The sequence below is a fragment of the Argopecten irradians genome, chromosome 13 (assembly GCF_041381155.1).
Source record: "Argopecten irradians isolate NY chromosome 13, Ai_NY, whole genome shotgun sequence".
NCBI classification, from domain to species: Eukaryota; Metazoa; Mollusca; class Bivalvia; order Pectinida; family Pectinidae; genus Argopecten; species Argopecten irradians.
Genome location: NC_091146.1, coordinates 15,697,227 through 15,721,747, shown reverse-complemented (window position 1 = coordinate 15,721,747; position 24,521 = coordinate 15,697,227). Strand labels below are relative to the sequence as shown.

Below are 24,521 nucleotides of genomic sequence, written 5' to 3'. Positions count from 1 at the left end.
GCCATACACGAGGTGTATCGATGCAACAGCTGCATATGACACACACACTCGGTAATTCCCGCCAAAACAACTTTCGGAAGCCATCGTGATTTTCATCATCCTCGCGCCTTTTCCTATGAACGCTTCAGCCTCGCCATCGCGGCGACAGAAGACAGAAGACGAAGGTGAGTGCTAGGCCATTCAGATTATTTACTTATCTCATGAGGTATTGTAATTCACAATTTCTGAAACAAACATGGCAGAAAGAGCATTATCTACGAAACGTGCCACTGGATATGTCATCTTTTTACCAACTTAAGGACTTTATAGCAAGTCTTAATTACTGTGTTTTCAAAGGACTGGATTACTCCGAAGATTACGAAAGATACAGCGTCTATTTCTTTAACTTCCAATCAATGCTTAAGTTCGCTCATTATTGTCACAACATTGGCTTGAAATACAGATGTGTAAATATATATTCCGGTAAGGCGCGGAATATGCTGTTGTCTGATCTTTACGAGGTTTAAGCTGTTTGGTGTTGGTGTTGGGGGGTGCTTATTTTATTATTTTAGTGTACTAGGCCCAGTACTACAGTATGGAAAAAATACATTGTATTGCTTTTAAGTTCTTTAACTAAAACATTTAAAACATTTAGTCGTTATTATCACTTGCCACTTTCTGAGAACCTATACGCTTAATTTAAACATTTTTTTTAAATCTCAGTCCTCTGGAAGTAAAAACATAGTTTCACTTTAAAAACATGAGTCTGGCTTGGTTTTAAAATTATGTCTCATGCACACATATTCTTTTATTTATTTACCGAATTGTAGGCTTACACTAACCGAAATTCTGTGAAATGGCAGCCAGTATTTTGAGTATTAAACTCGGAGTGGCCAATATTTAACAAGCTAGCTTATATATAGCATATTAATCTTGGATACCCCACCATAATGAATAAAAATACAATACCAATATGGATATTCCGAGTTAACATTACCATAATTTCCTGCATGATGCGCGTAGGACATACCCCATGGGAAGCAAAATCAGACATTTTCTATGATTTTGTAAGACAAATTCTGTATCCGCACTGGCGGGTTATACATCTATATTGGTACATATATAAGGATGCAATGTATTTCAGTTGAGAAAGAAGAGGATAGAGACATATTCAACAACATGTAAAATTTATGATTATATTTTAGGCTTCAAATGCATATGTATAATAAGCTCATTTAAAAGTGTTTTAGCAGGGGAAGAGAGTACTTCAGCTTTTAACATGCTGTTTTCTGAATAGCTTACAATATGTAGCCTGCATACAAATAATGTATTTGTCAACACTTGGCGGTTTTCACAGATAGCCAGCATTAGGCATCTTCTGATGTAAAATAAAAAAACTTTAACTATACTTTCACGATATTGGTAACAATATATATGAGAAACTGTTCCATCAATATAGTATTGTAACAAAACTGGGCCAATACGAGATAAACTGGGCCAATATTGAAAGCGTGCCAATCGAATGCACACCACAGCATTCGGCACATTTCTAGACTCATCATGGTGACCACGTTATAATACGACATGTTCTGATTAACAATTAAAAAAAAGTGTGAAGTGTCCCACTAACAACGCACGGACAGACATGGGGACATGTCACGGTAGGATGTTTCATGTTATATAGGTTATTAATCGGCTAATTCCATATTGGCCCTGTAATTTAGGCCAATTTTGTAAGGTCTGTTGTATTGGCCCGATGTCAGGCTGTAGGCTGAAGGCCAATGTAATAGACCGAGACAACAGGGCCAATATGGAAACTTGATTATTGATTAATAATATTCTAGATAATTAGTAAATATGACCGCTTTGAGTAAAACCTATCGATAAACACCAGTTAAGTTATAAAGGGAACAATGCTTGGTCTCACTCTGAGTTCATTTCCTGTCAACAAAATGACGAGAGCAAGTTGTGAATTTTGTACCATTGGGCAAAAAAATTTTCATCAAGGTCTACTTCCTAAGGTCTATAAATTCAACTTTTTCCTGTTTGGCAGTGAAAACAATTTTACTTCTTTCATTCATGGGTGTTTAACGAATTCAGTAGTTAATACAATAAGATTACTTGTGTTGGCACTCAAATGTAATATGCAAGTCATAACCTGTAAATTCCGCATTGTCTATCTACAAGTTGCTTTCCAAATATTTATTTATTTATCTTGATTATTTTTTTTTTTTTTTTTATTTCGGATACAAATGTATAATATACATGTACATTTTTTAATTCCAAATATAATTTTTTGGCATTTTTTAGATGATGAGGAGAAAAAAGACAACTGAAAAGGGACAAGATCTGAATCAGTATAAAATTGGTACGTATCAAAGTTCTGGTATCAATAAGTTTAACCATAGATTTATAAGTCCTTGGTTCAACAAAGTTAAACTAAGTTAATAAATGTTTGGCCTTGATGCAATATGATGATATAATATGATATCACATTTTTTTTTTATCTTTTAAATCTAATTATAAGCAACCAAATTGGTTGCTAAATTGCCAATAATACATTTGTAGAACACTTTTATAGCTACAGTAATCAAAACCTGGTGTAACTAATATACAGTATATGTATATTTTAATAATATGTTTCGTCACTCACATGTGTTGCTTGGTGTCTTCGGCGGCATGTTTCAGTGATATAGCACTATAAAAAGGGCAACAGTTCCACTATACAAGAAGACACAACATGAATATACCGCAGTCTCCCAAAACATGCACCCAGCACAACATACACGCAACACACCGCATACATGGGAGGCCGTACTTACATGACCATAGCTGTTAATAGGACGTTAATTAATCAAACAAACAAACAAATATACAGATCTAGAGGTGTACAAATTTACTTGCCATGGGCAAGGACGTATATGAGAAGGATAAGTCACACTGGGTTTTGGGCAAGTGCGGCGCAGGAGCTTTTGTGTTTGTGCACTGAGCGACGACTGATTTTCCTTTGATATCCGCCAGCGCAGCCTTTGATGTAGCTAGCGGGTGCCAGGCTTCCCGTCTTACTTTCCGAAGCGGGCCTTCATTTCATGAGCTGTTGTATTTTTTTAACGAAAATTTAAGACATTTCTTCTAAATCTTTCGTCCTAAAAGCAAGTACTAAATGTTGTGAAATTTGATTATCCCCCGCCCAACGAAGAATGGGTTCCGTCCGTCCGTCCGTCCGTACGAATGGTTTCCGGAGCATAACTCTAAAACCAGTAGAGATATTTCCACGAAACTTCATACACACATTGGTCTTATGGTCTAGTAGTGCCTTTTGCTATTTTTAGGTTTTCATCTTTTGCATTTTTCCGTAACCATGGAAACATTGCTGAAAATATCATATTTTTGTGTAAGAATCGTTTCCGGAGCACAACTCTAAAACCAGCAGAGATATTTCCATGAAACTTCATAGACACATTGTTCTTATGGTCTAGTAGTGCCTTTCGCTATTTTTAGGTTTTCACTGTTTGTGCTTTTTTCTTTAACCATAGAAACATTGCTGAAAATATCATATTTTTGTAGCAGGTTCATTTCCAGAGCATAACTCTAAAACCAGCAGAGATATTTCCACAAAACTTTATAGACACATTCTTTTTATGGTCTAGTAGTACCTTAATTTTGCTATTTTTAGGTTTTCATTTTTTGCACTTTTTCCGTTACCCATGGAAACATTGCTGAAAATATCATGGTAAATGGTAAATGTTACTTTGCAAAACTCCACCCTAATATAAATGTCAAGGCTGTATACCTGATTCAACAATTACAGCCCCGCTCTACTTGTATTATACTCCATCTTTCTTTAGCTCAACTTCCTTTTTTTCTGGGTTTTTTTCATACACATAAGTCTCCACAATCAAACTTACTTCAGCTTTGATATCTCCATTGGCGGGGGATCTGAATGACTATGTCCTTGTTAACTTTACATTGGTGTTTCATTTGACTTGATATGACAAATATTTGTTGAGAAAAAACGGTTTTTATTCCGGATTCATAGGCATCTCGCATGGTGTTTAGTAGTGTAATAGGAGACAGTGACGAATCCTTCTCACTTATAAATCCTTGCCCAGGGCAAGGGACAGCTGAGTGAATTTCTGGACATAATTTTTCTGTTGCACCAAGTTTCATGCTATATCATACTCTTAACTAAATACATGTGTAAACATATCTGCTTAAGATATTAATTACTAAAAACAAATAATTTGGGATTAGAAACAATTTTTATTTCACAAAATGAAAAAAAAATTGAAATGGGTATAACTAGGTCGCTAGGGGCATCTTCAGTTCAGAGACGTTTTTCAGACATTCAAGCTGATAAAAACAATAATTAATCGATTTAAGTTACATAGAAATGCTTTTTAGAGTTAACTTACATTAGAAGTTGTCTAACCATTATTTTTAGACGTAAGCAAGCAGTTTTTCTCTGTAAAAACTATCTCGGTTCAAGGTAGGAAGTAACATTTGGTAACTAATAATGGAGCCTGAATCCAGTTTCCGGAATTCGGGAATTTAGAAAAAAAAATAATAGAGAAACAAAAAAGAAAGTTAAAAAATGCAAATAATGCTGCAAATTAATTGTTTTATTTTTCTTATAATAATATGTTGTGAAATAGAATTAGAAATATTTATGAGATAATTCTAAAGATTTGATTTGTTATTTTCTAGTTATTACAGTACTGCGATAAAAAATAATTTTTTTTTTGGGAAGGGGAGATTAGAATTTAATGTGGGGCAAGTGAATGATTGGGCGCTACTTGCCCGGGGCTAGTGACTTTAAAAAAAAAATTACACCCCTGATACATCTCTACTACTACATGTACTACATTTGCATTTTGGTATAAATTAATGTACTCATGGTATTTCAGGTGATGTGGTTTGTGCAAATATCAAAGGTTACCCAGATGGTTGGCCAGGTGTTGTCCGAAGGGTTTCTACTGACAATATTATTGTCTATTTTAAAAGTGACGACGATGAGTATGTATACACAAATAACATATAGTTTCAGTTAACTTGTAGTAAACATCTATATGATCTAGCTTATATTAATAATTATTTACATGTACATGTACCTTAACTTAATTAATAAACGCTTTAAACAAAACTGAAAGTATCACATGACCCTTATTAATTATACATTGTACCACTACCTTTTGTCAGTTACTGTAAAGCAAGAAAGAATTAACACATCATTTATGTACCATACTTGATAATATTGCCAATATTTAGTCAATTATCAAAAAAAGATATTCTCTATACCGGTATATATAGTTTTATTGGTTTAAAAAACATAAACATCTACTATGTACTACAAAGACATTTTACATTGCAGATTTACATTTAATAGGAAGAAAGTAAAACCATTTCATCTGAATGAAACTAAGATGAATGAGACGGCAAGTATGTAAAGAAAATTAATTAATTATAATTAAAGCCTAGAAATCATGAGGTCACAGTGGCCAAGTGGTTAAGATATGTCCAAACAAATTATCACAAGTCCTTTACATCTAGCTGGGCTGCAAGTTTGAATCCCATTTTAGGCATTTGCCAGTTACTGACACTGGTCGATGTTTTTTCTCCGGGGACTTTCCTCCACCAACAAACCTAGCACATTCTCAACTGACCATTGCTGTTAAAAGGACGTTAAACTAACACAACTATAAACCAAAAAAAAAATCATGTCAACTTATCTGTAGCTTAGTAGCTAGAATTCATGTCAAAGTATAAATTATCAGTATTGCAAAAAGATGCAAAAAATACACAGGAATTTTTTTTTTCAGGAAAAATAAAGGATTCACAGATGCGTGATATGTTTATTCAAGATTGTGAGTGGGCTAGACGGAAGATGAGACCTAGCATTGTAATTTGTCCAAGTGGATTAACTAATGACAAAAAGGTATGAAATCGCATCATATCAAATGGTAATTTCCGTATAATTACATTACCAGGCTGCAAAAATGAAGACCAAATCTAACCAAGTGTGTTGTTGCTTTGTTCAGAGATTCTTTCATTTAGGTTCTGTTTGGTATAATAAATTTTCTTGCTAAACAAAATACATTCGTAGAATTTCAGCACATCCGAATGGCCGAAGAGCTCATGTCATGGCCTGGCGTTTGTCGTCTGTCTGTCGTCACTGATATTTCATTTAAATCGCTGCTAGTAATAAAGTAACGAATGTATGAATTAATTAACCACTACTCATAAAGTGTTTGATAAATTTATATAAAATTTGATCAATTTAAAATTATCATAGGAATGAAGAAGACAAAGGCCGGGCCGGTATCTCAAAATTGGGTCTCAAATTATTTTGCCTTCAATAACTTGACAGAGTTTTAAGAGAAATGATTAATAAAAGTTAATACTTTGCAAGTCTTTTTCATCGTAGAAATGTAATAATTAATTTGCCTTAATCATTGTAATAGCCAGTTGATTGATACACTAGTCCTCTTTGTTTTAATCTACTATTTCTTTTTGTTATTTTCAGAAAAATATACTCGAGCTTTGCTGTAATAACAGTTCAAAAATGAGCGAAGTGTTCACAGAAGATGTAACACATGTTGTAATAAAGACTGGTAGGTTATATTGTACATGGGTAGACATCATCACAATTGTGAAAATATTTTTAAGCAGTTTTTCAATTGAATAACCTTCACCTTTTTTTTAAGGTAACATAATTCAGATATTTTATAATCTTTCAATAATCAAGAGACAGAGGATGTCATTTTACCAGTAACATGTTTGGAAGTCTTATAGATGACTATGATAATGATACCCTGGTTGAGAAAACATCTCTCCCTACTGGTATATCAGTATAGTGCAATGCACCATAAAAATTTGCACTGTATGTTATGGAGTGTAGCTGAACTGTTAATTTTAGGTCTCTTGAGACCAATAATAGTGCAGATTTTCATTAGCAAATTTGTAAATTAGGAAAATGAAAATGTCAGACAGATTGCTAATTAGAAATTTGATTGATACATGTAGTTTGGTATTGTTGTTTCTAAAGAATTTAATCTGATATTCATTTTGTCAATTATTCATTTTTCCCATGTTTGTAGATCCAGAGGGAAGTCGCATTTGTGACCGAACATTGAAGTTTTTCAAAAGTATTGCTAAGAAGTGCTGGCTCCTCGACTACCAGTGGATAGTTGACAGTGTGTCTGCTGGTCATCTTTTACCTGAGGTTAGAAGTATTGCAATGTTATTTATCTCATAACTATGCATGTTTCACAATCAAAATCCCATGTGATAAATTCCATAGCAGTTGGTTATCGTTTATGTTTACACACTCCAGTGTGTAAACACCTACGGACCCTCTGATTGGTCAACTCCAAGATCTCTTGATTGCGATTGGCTCTCAACTTCGGGCTACTTTGTACAGCGTAAGTTTCGCTGAATGAAGACGAGAAAATGGTCATCACGGTATAAATATGGAGTAAAAGTTATGGGATAAATAAGTTCCCCAACGCGTGACTGTTGTTTATCATGTTTATCTAAACTCTCGTTAGTTAATTTTCAAATTTTAAAAAGACACTCGCTAAAGCTCGTGTCTTTTCAAAATTTCAAAATTAACTAACTCAAGTTTGATAAACATGATAAACAATGGCAGTCACTTGTTGAGGAACCTCTATGTAATACACCTGGTCCATTAATCATACAGGTGCCCTTTTTAGTAATCATTTTATTTGTCCATCTGTCAGTCCATCATCTATAAATATTGGCTCTGGCTAATAATACCAATATCCATTAACGCGTTATGTTGAAAGTTTGTTAATTATGTTCACATTATGAATTTTATATGTGAGGTCAAAGGTCGAAATCTTGTGGTTCAAGGTCAAGGTCAAATTTAACATCTTTTCATTGATAAAATGTTATAACATTGTGATACAAAATTGGTAAGAATTACAAGATGAGTCAACTGATGACAGTTACTGGCTAAAGATGAAGGTCATTTTATTTCTATATTATATAGAGGCCCTTGCTGACTTGTCAGGAGTACTGTCCTATATGCTCACCATAGAATACACACATGGTGGATCATAATGTTGTAATTATTTTGGTGTTATAAGGTTGAAGTTGTCACCAAAATATGCTATTTATTTTCCTGAAAATGTTCTCGTGATGTGTTGCATAAAATGTCTTACTATTTTAAAGGAGGACTTTGAAGTGATTGGAGATACTGTCACAGAAAAAAAGCACTATGGGCCAAAGATTTCACGACTGGCAGAGTCACCACTTCTCAAAGACTATCAAATTTATTTTTACGGAAGAACATGTGACATATCAAAAGGTAAACTGCATGATGAAAGGTCATATTAACCACTAACCAGATACTATATATATTTTGTATTACAAGTTCTATATCATTTTTAACATAAATCAAAAGTGAAAATTAACAACTCAATAACACTTTACAGACAGACCAGTAATACTGACAAATATAGCTAACTAGGAATGACTAATAATAAGATAGAGACTGCTTACTTCTGCTACCTTTAATTATTTATGCACTACAGGGCATACATATGTCAAAATTATTTCTATAAACATGACATGGCACCTTTAGTAAACATACAATCATTATAAAATATACCAATTGTAGTGTGTATTTAAAAACCCATAATTTATAATACTTTATGTGTAGTGAATACAAAAATATTGGCATCTTGATACAATACTGCAGTATGTAATTTTTTACATTTGTTCACTTCTAAACCAGTAACATCGCCTTTGGAGAGTAAATGCACCAGACATTTCAAATTTTGTTGGTTAAATGGATATTTTTACATTGTAATTGAAGGAAGTCAAGATTATGTGAAATATTTGGATACCTATCTTTCATAACATATAAAGAGGCAATGCCCATCATGACAGTGTTAATTGATTATTTGATGTTCCAAATAAAATGTCTTTCAGATGATCTTGAAGATCTAGCAACTTCTTGTGGTGGTTCTTTGCTAGATTCTGCAAAACGGTTGACCCCTGAAAGTCGACAACTCGCCGTGGCATGTGTTGATGAGTTTACATCTGACTATGACAAGAAGCAAGGTAAGCAAAAGGTCACCAAATTCAAAGATTGACATAACCTTTAAATTACATTTGCTAGACAAAAGGCATTTGTCTATTTCTGCTTGTAAACTTTAATTCATGTTTGATAATTGTGTAAAGAGAGCACTCCAAAATTTTTGGATTACCATCTTCAGTTACTTGGTTGAAGTTTTCGTTTTCAGTTCAACTTTGGTAGATTATCTTCCAAATGTCTTAATTAATCACTGCTCCAAAATCATACAGGTGTTAGCGGTGGTAAGCTTTTTTCCAGATTCTCTACCATCCATCAAATATTAAAATACTGATTGTGAATACTACTAAAATGGGGGTTTAACCTTACAATCCTTTAGGGTTTAATACAAATGCATTCCATCTCTCCCACAGACAATGTTGGACTAGCCCTTATATACATTACATATTTATTTGATGATACATGTACATGTACAATAGGGGTATTGGGATAAGGTAATTGAAAACACTATATTTTCATGTACTCTGATATTCAAAATATGTACTTTAATATCTTGAATAAACAAACATATTATTGTTTCAGTGACAACTATGACAATGGGATTACAAACAGTGTCTCATGATTGGTTATTGGACTCCATCACAGTCTTCCAAGTGCAGGATTTAACTGAATATCTCATCACTGATAAGGAGCATCAGACTGGTGACAGTGAAATGAATGAAACTGAGGAAAAGCAGAATAGAGATAATGCGGAAGTCACTTTAAAGAAAGAAGCACTGTCCATGAGTGGAATTAAAACTAAAGGCAAGGAAAGTATTGACATTGGTAACAACAACGCTGATTTTGTAAGCCAAGATGGTCATACAGATGAGAAAAATGATCCTGATTTTCTGCCTGATCCAAATGATAAGACGCTGGATACTGATCATGATGAAGTCAATTTAAAGAAAGAAGCACTCTCCATGAGTGGAATGAAAACTAAAGGCAAGGAGAGTATTGACATTTGTAACAACAACACTGATTTTGTAAGCCAAGATGGTCATACAGATGAGAAAAATGATCCTGATTTTCTGCCTGATTCAGATGATGAGATGCTGGATACTGATCATGATGAAGTCAATATAAAGAGAGAAGCACTGTCCATGAGTGGAATGAAAGATAAAGGCAAGGATAGTATTGGATGTTGTAGCAGTGACGGTGATTTTGGAGGCCAAGATGATGACACATATGAGATAAATGATCCTGATTTTCTGCCTGATTCAGATGATGAGATGCTGGATACTGATCATGATGAAGTCAATATAAAGAGAGAAGCACTATCCATCAGTAAATCAAAAACGAAAGACAACAAAAGGAAAAGAACAGATGATTGTAACAGTGATGGGAAGAGCAAGGTTATGGTTTCAGATAGTGATTCCAATCCTGAATCAGAAGTGTTTCCTATGCTTAATAGCAAACAAGGGAAAAAGAAGCAAAACTCGGGTGTAAAGGTGCAAATGGCTCATAATGGAAATAAAAGGAAGTGGGACAAAAAAACACTACTGTATGTATTGTGGTAAAAGCAGTACAAATATCAGAAAGCATTATTTCTCAAAACAACATCGATCTGAAAGCAAGGTACAGCGGATCTTAAGCTTCCCGTTACACTCCAAAGACAGAAACTTGGCATTAGAGGAGCTTAGAAATGCTGGAGATTATAAACATAATTATGAAGTGATAAAATCTGGAGAAGGAACACTTGTACCTTGGAGAAATGTGACTGAGGAAACAGAAGCATCACAAATGTTACCTTGTGAGTATTGTTTAGCTTTCTTTATGAAGACAGAGCTCTGGAGACATCATACTGTATGCAAGTTCAGGAAGGACTCGGATCAAAAGAAGTATAGAAAGGTATTTAGTAAAGCAGCTGATCTGCTACCATGTGTGAAACAAAGGTATCGGAAGGCTTCAAGACAAACATTCTGCAAAGAATGTCTGGAGATCAGATATCATTGGTAGCCAGAAATGATACAATCATAACCAAACTTGGAGAAAAGTTATATAAAAAACATGGACATCTGGAACACATGTACAATTACATTGGACAAAAAATGAGAGAGATGGCTCGCCTACTTATTACTATCAGAGAAGAATCTGAAATTACAACCATGGAAGATCTGATTGAGCCAAGTCATTTTCCTGTTGCACTCAAATGTACACAAAGATTATGTGGATATGAAGAGGATACCAACACTTACCGAAATCCGTCATTGGCTCTCAAGTTAGGGTATTCCCTTAAGAAATGTGCATTGATTCAAAAGGCAAATGCCTTGATTGAAGAAGATGACGACAAGCGAAAGAAGGCAGAGAATTTCATTTCTGTCCATGAATTAATGTGGCCTAATGACATTTCCAGTGCTGCACTGACAACCCTAAAAGCAGGAAAATGGAACAAGCCATCCCCTCTCCCTCTAACAGAGGATGTGTCCAAACTTCAAACACTAGTGAAGGAAAAACTGAAGACACTTTCAGCTTCTCTGAGCACTGGAATAGAAAACTCAAAGCCTGAGAAGAATGTGTATGCTCAACTGTCAGAAGTTGCACTGGTAAAGCTTGTAATGTTTAATAGAAGAAGAGGTGGTGAAGCAGAGAGACTAACTATTGAGTCATATCAGCAAAAAAGTGGAAATAATGCCCCTATCAAGGAAATTGAAGATTCCCTATCACCAATGGAAAAGAAAATGTGCTCTCTGTTCCAAAGGGTGGAAATTCGTGGAAAGAAGGGCCGTAGGGTCCCAGTGCTGCTTACAAAAGACTTGATAGAAGCAATTGATTTGCTACTAAAAGCTAGGGAGAGTGTTGGAGTTAGCAATGACAACCCTTATGTATTTGCAAGGATGAACTACGGCTCAAATAAAGCAATCAGGGCATCGGATGCACTACGAAAATATGCTAGATTGTGTGGGGTTAAACAAGTTGAAAATGTTACTTCGACAAAGTTAAGAAAGCACATCGCAACAGTCAGCCAGATTATGAATTTTGGCAGAAATGATTTGGAACAATTGGCAAAATTCATGGGCCATGACATTGATGTCCATAGATCATTCTATCGACTTCCAGAGTCTACTATCCAAGTGGCCAAACTTGGGAAATTCCTTCTTGCTTTGGATTCCGGAGAAGTTAGTAAATACAGTTATCTTGCACACTCGATGATGTCACTCTTGAAGATGATGGTAAGCTATGCAAGTATAGATAGAAAATTAATAGTCATTTATGCTGAACTTAAATTTAAGTTTTATCTGGCTCCCTAACAGGCCTTAGTGTTCACAGTAACTCTTAATACATCGATTATATGTTAATATTTGTAAAAGTGAAACTTTTACTAATATATAATATAATATGATACTGATACTACAGGACCCAGTTGGTGTATGCTACACATACACTGTGTCTGTAAAGTCGGATTGTGTCGGTAATGCCAGTGATCATGGCACCATTTGGTTAATATGCTCCTATGTTGTATATATAATATCTAATTTTTTGATACAATGAAGAAAGTTGACCAAAGTCTGGTATTTACTTCCAAGCTCATTTTCTTGAAAATCTACTGAGGTGACACTAAGCTAGGTTTAATATTTGAAATATCTAGGTTAGTGTATTTTACACAAGTGTTTTATCTTCATTCTCATGTTCTTTGGTATAGATTTTGCATGTTTATAAATGATTTTAAACAACTTTTATATGATGTACTTCAGATGTTGTCATAGAAGATGACCAGGAGGGGGAGGATATAGAGAGAGACGACACAGATTCGGATGATAATGAACTACAACTTGAGCAAGGTATGGTGTGATCCATAAAATGAAATTGTGCTACCCCTGTAGAACCTATGTAATTTACCAATATATTTTTTTCTCTATACTGTATTCAACGTTATTAGAGCCCTGGGAGCTTACAAAATTGTAACAAAGGGGGGCGCTTGTAAGTGAACCAAAATGTAAGTTGTGAACGAAAAAAGTCAGACATATTTTTAAAACTCTTTCTGTATTTGTGACACATTTATCTGTTACAGTATATAGTACATACATATGCCTTTTAACCTTAGAGACGCATTATTATGTGATTCACATATAAAAGACCAACAAGTTCATGTAATGTGGGATACAATGCTGATGTTAGAGTCAGCGCATATTGTAAAACATTGTTCAACTTCAACTTCTTCTCCAGAAAAAAGTGAGGGTGCTTATAGGGGGGGGGGGAGCTAAATATCGGCTAATTACAGTATGTGTAAATTGTCCCCTTACAACATTTGCTTGAACAGTGTATCTAGTGTAATATGACATGGAGAGATTTTCAACTTTCTCAAAGTTTTGATTTTTGCTCAGCTTAAAATAAAAACTTCTTAAGACTTGTTTCATAAAATCTCATATATGAAATAAAAACTAAGATTCTGTAAATATTGCACTAAGTAAGTGGTCATTAATGCTTCCTGCAATAATTTACACACATGCATGTACTTGTTGTACATAAACATATTGTTAAATAAAAGTCAGTTTGAATGCAATATATTTTTATTTTCCATTTCAGTAACCCCTCAATCCAGTCCAACGGCTCATTCGAAACCCTGTCATACTAAAAGAGGTATATATAATATCTTTAGCGTTACCATTATAATTTTCATTATAATTTTTGCTTCGTTTTCTTAAATAATAAGACATACAAAGTCTCCATTGGCTTCCAACTTTTCATATAAAAGTTGGATCACAAGTGAAGTAAGCTGCTGATAATGGTACCTTACATGTTCTAACTACAAGCTTGTCTTTACTTTCAGGCCAAGTCATCTTAAACACTAAACAACAGACCTGTCTCAAGCAAATGTTTAAAGAAAACATATTGATGCGCAAAGAGTTGAAAATGAGAGACTGTATCAATGCCATTGCTGCCAATGAATGTCTGAAAGGTTTAGGATGGAAAAAGATAAAAAATACGATACATAATTGGATTATGAATGAGAAAAGGAAAACAAAAAAATTGCAAATGCAGTGATCAAGTTGCTCTGAGCATGGACTTTATAGATGCAATATCGCAAATAAACAACTTGATTTAGCTTTTATTAGGTTACCAGTATGTATCATTTGTTAACATTGAATTTGTTCATCAAATAGATGATATTATGTGAAACTTATTAGTTAACATTTTGGGAATGTAAATACCAGGTATTAATCAATTGCCAGTGGGTGACAATTTGTAATATGTGGTCATGTGATTCTAGTTTATTTGGAATCATATAAGGTTCAGATTCTGTTTAAAACATGCAAGGACTAGTAAGATGTTTTCAATGGTGTCCAAAATATTTAATGAAGTTACAAACATTTTTCATGCTTCAAATAAGGATATTTAAAAGCTGGTTATCTGTATCATGAAGTAGTAAGAGAGATCTTACAAAAATGTCTGAAACATTATGGTGGAATATATTAGGAATGCATGAGCATTTTTGCAAAGAAAAACAATTTTATCAACTTTAAAGTACTTATATATGCCATTTGATGTTTGTTTTACTCAGTAGATCTTATCTGCTAATCTCATCATACCAATTTTAATCAGTCTCTTTAATGTGCATATTACATAATATCCATACAATGAAGTTGTGTTTCCCTCAATAGGATTTATCATTGCAAAGTCACTGCCTTTTTTTTTTTTTTTTTTTTTTTTTGCATAAAAGTTCTTCAGATTTTTAGGTCATCTGACCCAAAGGGTCATCTGTTGTCGTCCGCTGTCTGTCGTTCATAATGAATTTCTACTCTAGTTCCACAAGTACGATTTACCTGCAACTTGCCCAAAATGGTCCTGGGATGTTCCTGACCAAAGTCTTTTTCAAACAATCTGAAATTTACCTTGAAATTTTATTTTGAACATATTTAAGAGCACTTCAGCTGAAACTTAACTGAAATGTTCAAGTGTTCTTACTTTTTTTGATGATACAAAGTTGGACATGGCAACCTGTACAGCTGATATTTTGTTATATACATATGTAGTATAATTATTAGCTCACCTGACCCGTATGGCCGGTCCTTTATAACATTCTTTTATAAACTTTCAGATATAATTATACACTTTCTAAGTTGGAAAAGTATATATATGGAGCAGCATTGCTAAATACGTAAAGAACACCCATTTGTGAAATTGTTCACAACAGATTTCTAGTACTGTTGAATTGATTGTCATGTAATCGTTAATTGGGCCTTTTGTTTTGGCTTAATCCTGAGTGGGCAATATAAATTAGGGACATTGTTTTGCTTCAGAAGTTAGCGTTACATGTAAGTCAACGCTAAGAGGGAAAAATAAAAGTTGAGTAATTCAAATTCATATATTGACTTGTAATATTTTTATATGGGAAAGCTCAAATTACCCATATTGTGTGTAAACAATATACCGTTGAATTGAGGTAACTTTATTTACCTCGTTAGGCTGAGATAGTTTTACCATACCGTGTGTAAACAATATACCGTATAAATGAGGTAACTTTATATACCTCGCTAAGCTGAGACAGTTTTACCACACTGTGTGTAAACAATATACCGTTTAAATGAGGTAACTTTAGTTACCTCGCTAGGCTGAGACAGTTTTACCACACTGTGTGTAAACAAGATACCGTTTAAGTGAGGTAACTTTATTTACCTCGCTAGGCTGAGACAGTTTAACCACACTGTGTGTAAACAATATACCGTTTAAATGAGGTAACTTAATGTAAATCGCTAGGTTGAGACAGTTTAACCACACTGTGTGTAAACAATATACCGTTTAAATGAGGTAAGTTTATATACCTCGCTAGGCCGAGACAGTTTTTCCACACTGTGTGTATACAATATACCGTTTAAGTGAGGTAACTTTATTTACCTCGCTAGGCTGAGACAGTTTTACCATACTGTGTGTAAACAATATACCGTTTAAGTGAGGTAACTTTATTTACCTCGCTAGGCTGAAACAGTTTTACCACACTGTGTGTAAACAATATACCGTTTAAGTGAGGTAACTTTATATACCTCGCTAGGTTGAGACAGTTTTACCACACTGTGTGTAAACAATATACCGTTGAAGTGAGGTAACTTTATTTACCTCGCTAGGCTGAAACAGTTTTACCACACTGTGTGTAAACAATATACCGTTTAAGTGAGGTAACTTTATTTACCTCGCTAGGCTGAAACAGTTTTACCACACTGTGTGTAAACAATATACTGTTTAAATGAGGTAACTTTATATACCTCGCTAGACTGAGACAGTTTTACCACACTGTGTGTAAACAATATACCGTTGAAGTGAGGTAACTTTATTTACCTCAGACGGCTGAGACAGTTTTTCCACACTGTGTGTAAACAATATACCGTATAAATGAGGTAACTTTATATACCTCGCTAGGCTGAGACAGTTTTACCACACTGTGTGTAAACAATATACCGTTGAAGTGAGGTAACTTTATTTACCTCGCTAGGCTGAGACAGTTTTACCACTCTGTGTGTAAACAATATACCGTTGAAGTGAGGTAACTTTATTTACCTCGCTAGGTTGAGACAGTTTTACCACACTGTGTGTAAACAATATACCGTTGAAGTGTGGTAACTTTATTTACCTCACAAGGCTGAGACAGTTTTTCCACACTGTGTGTAAACAATATACCGTTTAAATGAGGTAACTTCATTTACCTCGCTAGGATACAGTTTTACCACTCACCCTCAATACCCCAGGGGTTACTATCACTGACGTTATATCCAGCTAATTACATTCAGTGACATGTAAAGGAATATATATTTTATGTCGTAAGTTTTTTTTGTTTATACTTTCAATATGTAAAAAATTCAAGTGATGATTACCATTTCTGGTATATAATAAGTCAGCATTTTTTTAAAGTGTGACATGTATACATACCGAGGTATATGATCACATATGTACATGTATTTACCTCTCTATGTATGTAAAATATTCACTTCTTAAAATTTAAATATCGATGTATCTGCAGTGATATAAATACTAAATATTGTATTTTACATCGAAATTCCAAAACCATATTTCGATATCTCTATCATAACTTGGAGTCCTCGCTTACTTACTTAGAAATCAGTTAAGAAACTGGACCTCTCTTTGCTTGGTAAACGGGTATGTGTGTGTGTGTGTGTGTGTGTGTGTCAAGTATGTCCACTTGCCAGTGTTTTGTAAGTAAATCTCGATGTGTCAGAGACTTAGTTTGGTTTTTTTTTTATCACATTTAAAAAGTGTAATGATTAGGGCATGCTAATAATGAAAATATATATTGAAGTCATGTTGAAATGTAATGTTATGGTAGTATGCTTGTAGGGTGATAGATGATAAGGATGAATAATGTAATTGTGTTGATGATAAGTACAGAAATGATACAGTGATTTTATGATGAAGGATGATGTGTTTGTTGACCAGGATGATAATCCTATTGACATCATATTGAATGATGATGTAAGTGTATATGATGATTATAAATATTATAAGGTTGATGACTCGTGATGATAATATTATATTCATGTCATGTTGAATAAGGAGGTGAGTGGGTTGATTGTGTATGATTATCTTGGACGAGTTAATAATATATTGGTACATGTATGCTTAATTAATGACGATGTGAGTATGATTGATGATCATTGATGAGCCTGTGGGATGTGAATGTGATGGTCAATTTTTGAGGATGTTTATAATACATAAAGATGGCAATTATGCTGAATATGATGTGAGGAGGTGTGTATGGTGTGTGTGAGATAACCATGTATCTGTATATGTAAAATCTTCGAAAATAAAATAAATATAAAAAAAAAGATGACGAGACCCCACATATCATACAGTTTGGATCTAAAGGTCTAAATTTGGCCAGAAACATCCTTGGGGGAAGGGGGACAGAACTTGTATAAATTTTGGCTCTGATCCCCCAGGGACAGAGGGGTGGGGCCCAATAGGGGAAATAGAGATAAATCCTTTAAATCGCTACTTGTCAGAGTTCTAAATGGAATGTAACCAAATTTGGGGAAGGAGAACAGAACTTGAATAAATTTTGGCTCTTGTCCGCTTGGGGCGGGAGTGGCAGGGCAAAATAGGGGAAATAGAGGTAAATCCTTTAAATCGCTACTAGTCATAGAGTTCTACATGGATTGTAACAAAATTTGGCCACAAACATCCTTGGGGGAAGGGAAACAGAACTTGTATAAATTTTGGCTCGGACCCCCCCCCCCCCCCCCCCCCCTGGGGCAGGAGGGACGGGGCCCAATAGGGGAAATAGAGGTAAATCCTTTAAATCGCTACTAAGTTATGCATGGATTGTAACAAAATTTGGCCACAAACATCCTTGGGGGAAGATAAACAGAACTTGTATAAATTTTGGCTCTGACCCCCCGGGGGCAGGAGGGGCAGGGCCCAATAGAGGAAATAGAGGTAAATCCTTTAAATCGCTACTAGTCATATAGTTCTTCATTGATTGTAACCAAATTTGGCCACAAACATCCTTGGGGGAAGGGGAACAGAATTTGTATAAATTTTGGCTCTGGCCACCAGGGGGCTGGAGGGGCGGGGCCCAATAGGGTTTGTTTGTTTGATTAATTAACATCCTATTAACAGCTATGGTCATGTAACCAATAGGTTAATATTAAAATTCCTTCAGAAAAGAAACAATGAACCTGTATTCAGAACATTACTTGGCATTACAAACCAGGTGAGCAATACAGGCCCTCTGGGCCTCTTGTTTCATGATTGTCAACATTGTGCAACATCGGTGTGATAGTCAACAATTTATCGCCGATATACCTATGCTGTTGCCGATGCTGCTCCGTCGACAATCGCAAATCCATTAGTGAGACCTTTCCGCGCAGCTTAATGCTATCGTCTGCCAGTTCTTGTTTTCGTGTATAATCTGCTGCCGTTTCCGTTTCCACTGGCGCTCCTGCTTCTTGACTGAAATTACGGCGGTACGACAGATTGTGATATGTCTTTGGCCTTGCGCCCTTGTTCCTAGCATTGTTTTGTCGCCTCTGTACGCCTACCTGTGGCAGTCGTTGCCCTTGTAACAAATTAGGCGCCGGCGGTACCGCCGAATCAATGCCACGCTCTAACATTGCCGATGTCGTCGCATGCGCTGGAGATGCCGCCGATGATGCTGCTTGTGCTGGCAATAACACCGGTGACGCCGCTTGCGCCAGTGACAACGCCGGTGCGTTCTGGGGTAAAATATCCATTTGGTCAATCTCCGCTTGCAGGTTGTTAATAGTCACATACAACTCTTGAAGTCTTGACGTCATATTTACGCTGTACACCGCTGCCACCAATTTTGTAACGGTTGTTCTTCTTCGCCGTTGTTCCTCCGGGTTCTATCGAAAACTGGCGTTGAGGCTCTTCGAGTTTCAATAGTTAGAGTTGGGAGTGATTGTGACAGAATACGCAACACTTGACCATCAGTTTCAAACATTTATTATGCTTTAAAAAGTAACACAACAACGCTGAAGTTGCGACCTTTTATGTGGGTGCCTGCGTAAATTGGCCCTGCAGGTAGGGCGTTAGAATTGTACCTGCTGCTCCTATTGCATGATCGTAAAAGGCGACTAAATTTAGGATCTTATCTTTTCTCTTCTTCCTAACCGACATTATCTTTCCTAATGCCTCCCTTGGCACCGCCTCACTTTTGGCCTTGAGTTGAGCGTTCGCCCCGGTGAGGAAGGCTCTGGGTTCTGTCCCCTGGCCGGGACACACCAAAGTCTATAAAAGTGGTAGTTTCTGCTCCTGCTTAGCGTTCAGCATACAGGGAGTGGGACGACTGTTGTCAGTATAATGTGACCGGGTGGAGTGTGTTGCTTGGTGTCTTTGGCGGCATGCTTCAGTGATATAGCACTATAAAAAGGGCAACAGTTCCACTATACAAGAAGACACAACACGAACATACCGCAGTATCCCAGTACACTCACCTCGCACAACATACACGCAGCACACCGCATACATGGGAGGCCGTCCTTACATGACCATAGCTGTTAATAGGACGTTAATAAATCAAACAAACAGCCTGCGTAAATGCTAGATACTATTTACTGACACTCGGTGCCATGAGGAAAATAAACCAAAGGCTCCGGTGTTCCCAAACACCCTTGCGGCGCACCTGGCGACATCCCGTGCACACCCGCCGACGTCACACCTCTGCAGTTCCGGTCTGGTGCCTTTCCTCATGTAACCGAGTGGTAATGCATCTATTGTCGCGCTCACCTGTATAGCACTGGTCACTAATCTTCGCTCTCCAAGAGAGAGAGACCGAGCCACGGCTAGCGGTATATATACGCATGAATGAACCCAATCCTTCACACGTAACAACACAGGTAACACACGTTTAATACAAAAACAGGTAAAAACTAGCGTACACTACAAATTCAATCTGATTGAAATACAGATCCTTATAACCACTCCGTTCAATAGAGGATCTGAGAAAATCCGATTAAGGGTCATGTTTGGATGACCAATGCATTTTCTGCAAGTTGCTCTGTCAATTAACAACGCCATTTCGCCCCAACACACAAATACGATTAGGTTTATTGTGCTCTTTGGGCGAGATGACTACGTACACGGAAAAAAATTCTGACAGATTTTCAAACTATTTCGTCCCCTGAAATTCACTGTCAAATTTTGCCAGCAGCAATATTTGATTGGACATTTACAAAGATCACCAGGACATGACCCCTGATTGGATTTTCTCAGATCCTTTATCTAACGTAGTGATAATAAGGATCTGTATTTTAATCAGATTGGAATAAATTATTCTCGTTCTGGGTTAATTAAATGTTGTTTTGTAATAGACGAGCATGTAAGTGTACCATGAGACGAAATGACTTCCTAAAATTCAAAGCAAGTCTAATCGACACCTGCTGACAATGTCCGAAATGCTCTTGACTTTACCAGAAATATAATATAAGGTGAAGAAGGTCGCAGCCAATATAACATTGTTGTGAATATTGGATTAAACACAATGAAGATATAGCTACATTATACTGTATATACAGTTGTGACATACAACATTCTCGCACCTCGGAACAGGGAAATCTCACATGATACCCGGTGCTAGATTTTTCTATCTCGTCCGATCTGTCTGGTACCTTACGCCATTCATGTAAGTCCGCGCATGTGACGTCAAACTCTCGAACCGGTGACGTCACAAGCGTCAGATAATCAATATTAATATAAATATGTGCATTCAGTCATTTACCATGCATTGTTTGGTAGTTGTTTTTAATTATGATAACATAATTGGGCTAAGATTTTGTAACATCCCAACCTCGGCTAACGCCTCGGTTGGGATTATGTTACAAAATCTTAGCCCTCGACTGAGATAACCCGATCTCGATCACTTACAGGTAACAGATTTTATTATACAGGTATATGTATGACAAAAAAATAAGATCCTGCACAAATAGGTGTGCTGGTTGAATAAACTGTTAAAACCGTTCCATCGGAGTCCCAGAGATATTAAAACACATGTAACATGTTATTATTATAGATGAAAGACTATTAAAAAAAAACTCAAAAAGAAAACGATATATGGAATTTTACTCATCAATCACCATGGCCTCAACATCCGGGGTCTTCAGTCCAGCTTTGAGGTTCCCATTGTCCATGAAATCCAGCCTCGTCCACTCCTCCCTTCAATGGTTGAGGCAACTCCGAGGAACTGCTCCCTCCAGTCGGGAGACTCGCTGCATCGGCAGTTATGGCTCATCAATGGCTTGTGGTCACAGGAACATTCTTCACTTGGTTGCGTGGCAGACGTTGGACTAGGTGGTGGGTTCCAGCCTCCCAGGTCACTAGGAAGTGACGTTCCATGTGCCTGTTGTTTTATATTACATTGTCATTTTATTTGAAATAGTACTCGACATATGTTATTTTTATAATCAATGTTACCATTAATATTGTATTGTAAGTGTAGTGTCTAACGAATCTAAACGACGAATTTAATCGGACAAACCACAGAAACGTCCTCTTCAAAGATGGCGCTTTATTAGAGAGCGAACTAGGGGCAGTAACTCTAACATGTAAACTCGACTAGTCACATTTAAGGTCGCACACCACTAAAGTATAATACACATGATACTACATCTTCTCCCCCCTTTTGAGAAATTATGCATAATATTCAGGGAAAATACTTATTCATAATTCCAATCGATTAAACACTTTTTTTTTCTGTCCATTAGAATTAATGTCCATTATTCAACCTGAAAATTGAAAACATTCAATTATACACATTTTAGCTTCTGACCTTTATCCGTTATCATTATGTAAAGTTGTTTCATAACCCCTTGAAAATAGAACTTTAAAATTATTCCTATTTGGAATATTTCAACACATTTCAAACACTGCACTGTTCATTGTCTGAGAGTTCCAACACTATTAACTTTTTTTTTTTAACTTCGGAAACACAAAATTAACTTTCGAACGAATAAATGTACAAAACTTTACCACTAATTTTCAAGAGTCCATGTGGTAATCATCGAAACGTTTCGGAAGAGTTCTTGCGCGTGATGGTCTTGATCGCGGAATGTCGGGTACAGTCTCGTGATCTTCCCCCTCACTCGACTTACTCGACATGACGTCATCAGTACTCGTCGCTCCAGGTTCGATTCCACTCGTCATCGGGTTGTTCGCGTGTATTTCCGGACTAACATTGTCGGAATTCATAACGGGCTTATCGACTGTCTCTGGATTTAAGTACTTCTTTACATGAGTGCTGTTTCTTTTGTACTCGACTCCTTCTGGCGAAACTACAGTACACTGATTTCCTATCTTACGCTGCAGTTTGAACGGTGTTGGGTTAAACGGAGCACTCGGTTTGTCTTTTCGCGTTTGTTTTACTAACACCTGATCTCCTTCGATGAGATCGGATTCTCTCGCACCGCGTTTGTCGTCGATGTACAGTTTGTTCTTCACTTTCGCGCACCAGTCTGTATCGCGGACTCCCTCGTCGACCGTTTTCTCATGATCTAGTTCAATTTGAGGCAACTTATTCCTCAGTTTCCTACCAAACATGAGTTCAGCTGGAGACACACCTGTTGCACTGTGAGGTGTACTCCGGTATGCAAAGAGAAAACCTCGAATGTCTTTTTTCCAATCGCAAGACTCTGCATGAGCGATTCGGACTCTTTTCATGATAGATCGATTCTGTCTCTCTACCTCACCGTTTGCGGCTGGATGAAGCGGCGTAACTCGTCTATGGTGAATACCGTTGTCCGACATATATCCTTCGAAGACTGCTGAAGTGAACTGTGGTCCATTGTATATCTTTTAATTGTTTAATTTGTGAAACATGAACCACGCACGTACTTTCCAATCTGTTTGGAGAGCAACGTCTCCAAGACGTTCATTTAGCTGGTTTAAAACATTTAATTGATTAAATAGATAGTAATATAACTTCGCTAGGAGTTGATGTTGACAGACATGCCTGATGCCTCATTATACAAATATAGGTCACTATACTACCGCTTCAGTTCAGTTTTGTTGACAAATCAAAGCTGCGTTTTCATTGGTCGCCTGAACCTAGCCGCATCCAATCAGAATTTGAAAGTAAAAACACCTGTTCTGAAGTGAGATATGCCAAGGATAATAGAAAGAGAATCAGACTAATACCCTTGGCTAGCGAAGTTGACGAGAGGCCGTTCTTACATGACACTGGTTGTAAATTGGACGCTTATCATAATACACGATATTCGGCAGATATACCAGTGAGATTCTGGCCGATACATTGATCAAATATGTTCAGCAGGTTATCATTGTTTGTGCAATCTGATTAAAATACATATTCTTGTTATAACTATTGATGGAGTGATTTTAAAGATCTGTATTTCAAATTGCTGTCTGGAATTACAGAACATATGCAAATTTCATTAAGCTATCATTTGGACATCACATCACGTAATCCTTATGCTATGCTGATTTCTTTGCTATATTCAGTTGTTTAATCTGTAGCATAGATTCGGCAATTTCCCTTGTAGCCATGGATTCATCCGTTTTCCCTGTAGCCATGGGTTCGTCTGTTTTACCTGTAACCATACCAAAGAAACTACCATAATGGTAGTTTCTGCTCCTGCTTAGCGTTCAGCATACATTGAGTATGACGACCGATTGTCAGTATAATGTGACCGGGTGAAGTACTAGTGTGTTGCCTGGTGTCTTTGGCGACATGCTCCACCAGTGACAGCTGTATAAAAAGGGCAACAGTTCACTATACAAGAAGACACAATACGAATATACTGCAGTCTTCTGAAACACACACCCGTACTTCATACACACACCACACCTCCTGCATAGGTCATGCAAACAGGGGCTGTATCTAAAGGATCATGATAAGAAAAGGCCAAGTTAAAACATGAATTTTAAATGTTGATTTAATAAAAAAAAAGTTGCATAGGATAAAAATAGTTTTGGCTAAAACACATTCCTGTTTGAGCAGAAGGACATTACAGAACATTTG

At 36.3% G+C, this 24,521-nt stretch overlaps 3 protein-coding genes across 3 annotated transcripts; 2 read left to right on the top strand and 1 right to left on the bottom strand.

The window, feature by feature from the left end:
• The first annotated feature begins 588 nt into the window (after window positions 1–588).
• LOC138305433 (uncharacterized) lies at window positions 589–10,955 on the top strand. Its single transcript, XM_069245657.1, has 10 exons — window positions 589–1,640; window positions 2,290–2,347; window positions 4,887–4,995; window positions 5,351–5,418; window positions 5,799–5,914; window positions 6,503–6,590; window positions 7,077–7,201; window positions 8,173–8,308; window positions 8,935–9,066; window positions 9,620–10,955. The coding sequence occupies exons 2-10, from the start codon at window positions 2,290–2,292 to the stop codon at window positions 10,594–10,596; spliced, it is 1,809 nt and encodes a 602-aa protein (XP_069101758.1). The 5' UTR covers window positions 589–1,640; the 3' UTR covers window positions 10,597–10,955.
• An 11-nt stretch (window positions 10,956–10,966) lies between these two features.
• Window positions 10,967–14,320, top strand: LOC138305434 (uncharacterized). The gene is made up of 4 exons (XM_069245658.1): window positions 10,967–12,249; window positions 12,772–12,858; window positions 13,604–13,657; window positions 13,848–14,320. Exons 1-2 carry the CDS (start codon window positions 11,008–11,010, stop codon window positions 12,781–12,783), a joined length of 1,254 nt encoding a protein of 417 aa, XP_069101759.1. The 5' UTR covers window positions 10,967–11,007; the 3' UTR covers window positions 12,784–12,858; window positions 13,604–13,657; window positions 13,848–14,320.
• An 8,202-nt stretch (window positions 14,321–22,522) lies between these two features.
• Window positions 22,523–23,287, bottom strand: LOC138305636 (uncharacterized). Its single transcript, XM_069245933.1, has one exon. The coding sequence runs from the start codon at window positions 23,285–23,287 to the stop codon at window positions 22,523–22,525; it is 765 nt and encodes a 254-aa protein (XP_069102034.1).
• Between the last annotated feature and the right edge of the window lie 1,234 nt (window positions 23,288–24,521).

What these genes read in the sequence shown, in the direction of transcription:
- LOC138305433 (XM_069245657.1), top strand. Translation starts at nt 2,290, where the DNA reads ATGATGAGGAGAAAAAAGACAACTGAAAAGGGACAAGATCTGAATCAG. An exon ending in CTGGTCATCTTTTACCTGAG is followed by an intron (nt 7,202 to 8,172) that starts GTTAGAAGTATT and finishes ACTATTTTAAAG; the next exon opens with GAGGACTTTGAAGTGATTGG. An exon ending in TGACTATGACAAGAAGCAAG is followed by an intron (nt 9,067 to 9,619) that starts GTAAGCAAAAGG and finishes TTATTGTTTCAG; the next exon opens with TGACAACTATGACAATGGGA.
- LOC138305434 (XM_069245658.1), top strand. Translation starts at nt 11,008, where the DNA reads ATGTCTGGAGATCAGATATCATTGGTAGCCAGAAATGATACAATCATA.
- LOC138305636 (XM_069245933.1), bottom strand. Translation starts at nt 23,287, where the DNA reads ATGTCGGACAACGGTATTCACCATAGACGAGTTACGCCGCTTCATCCA.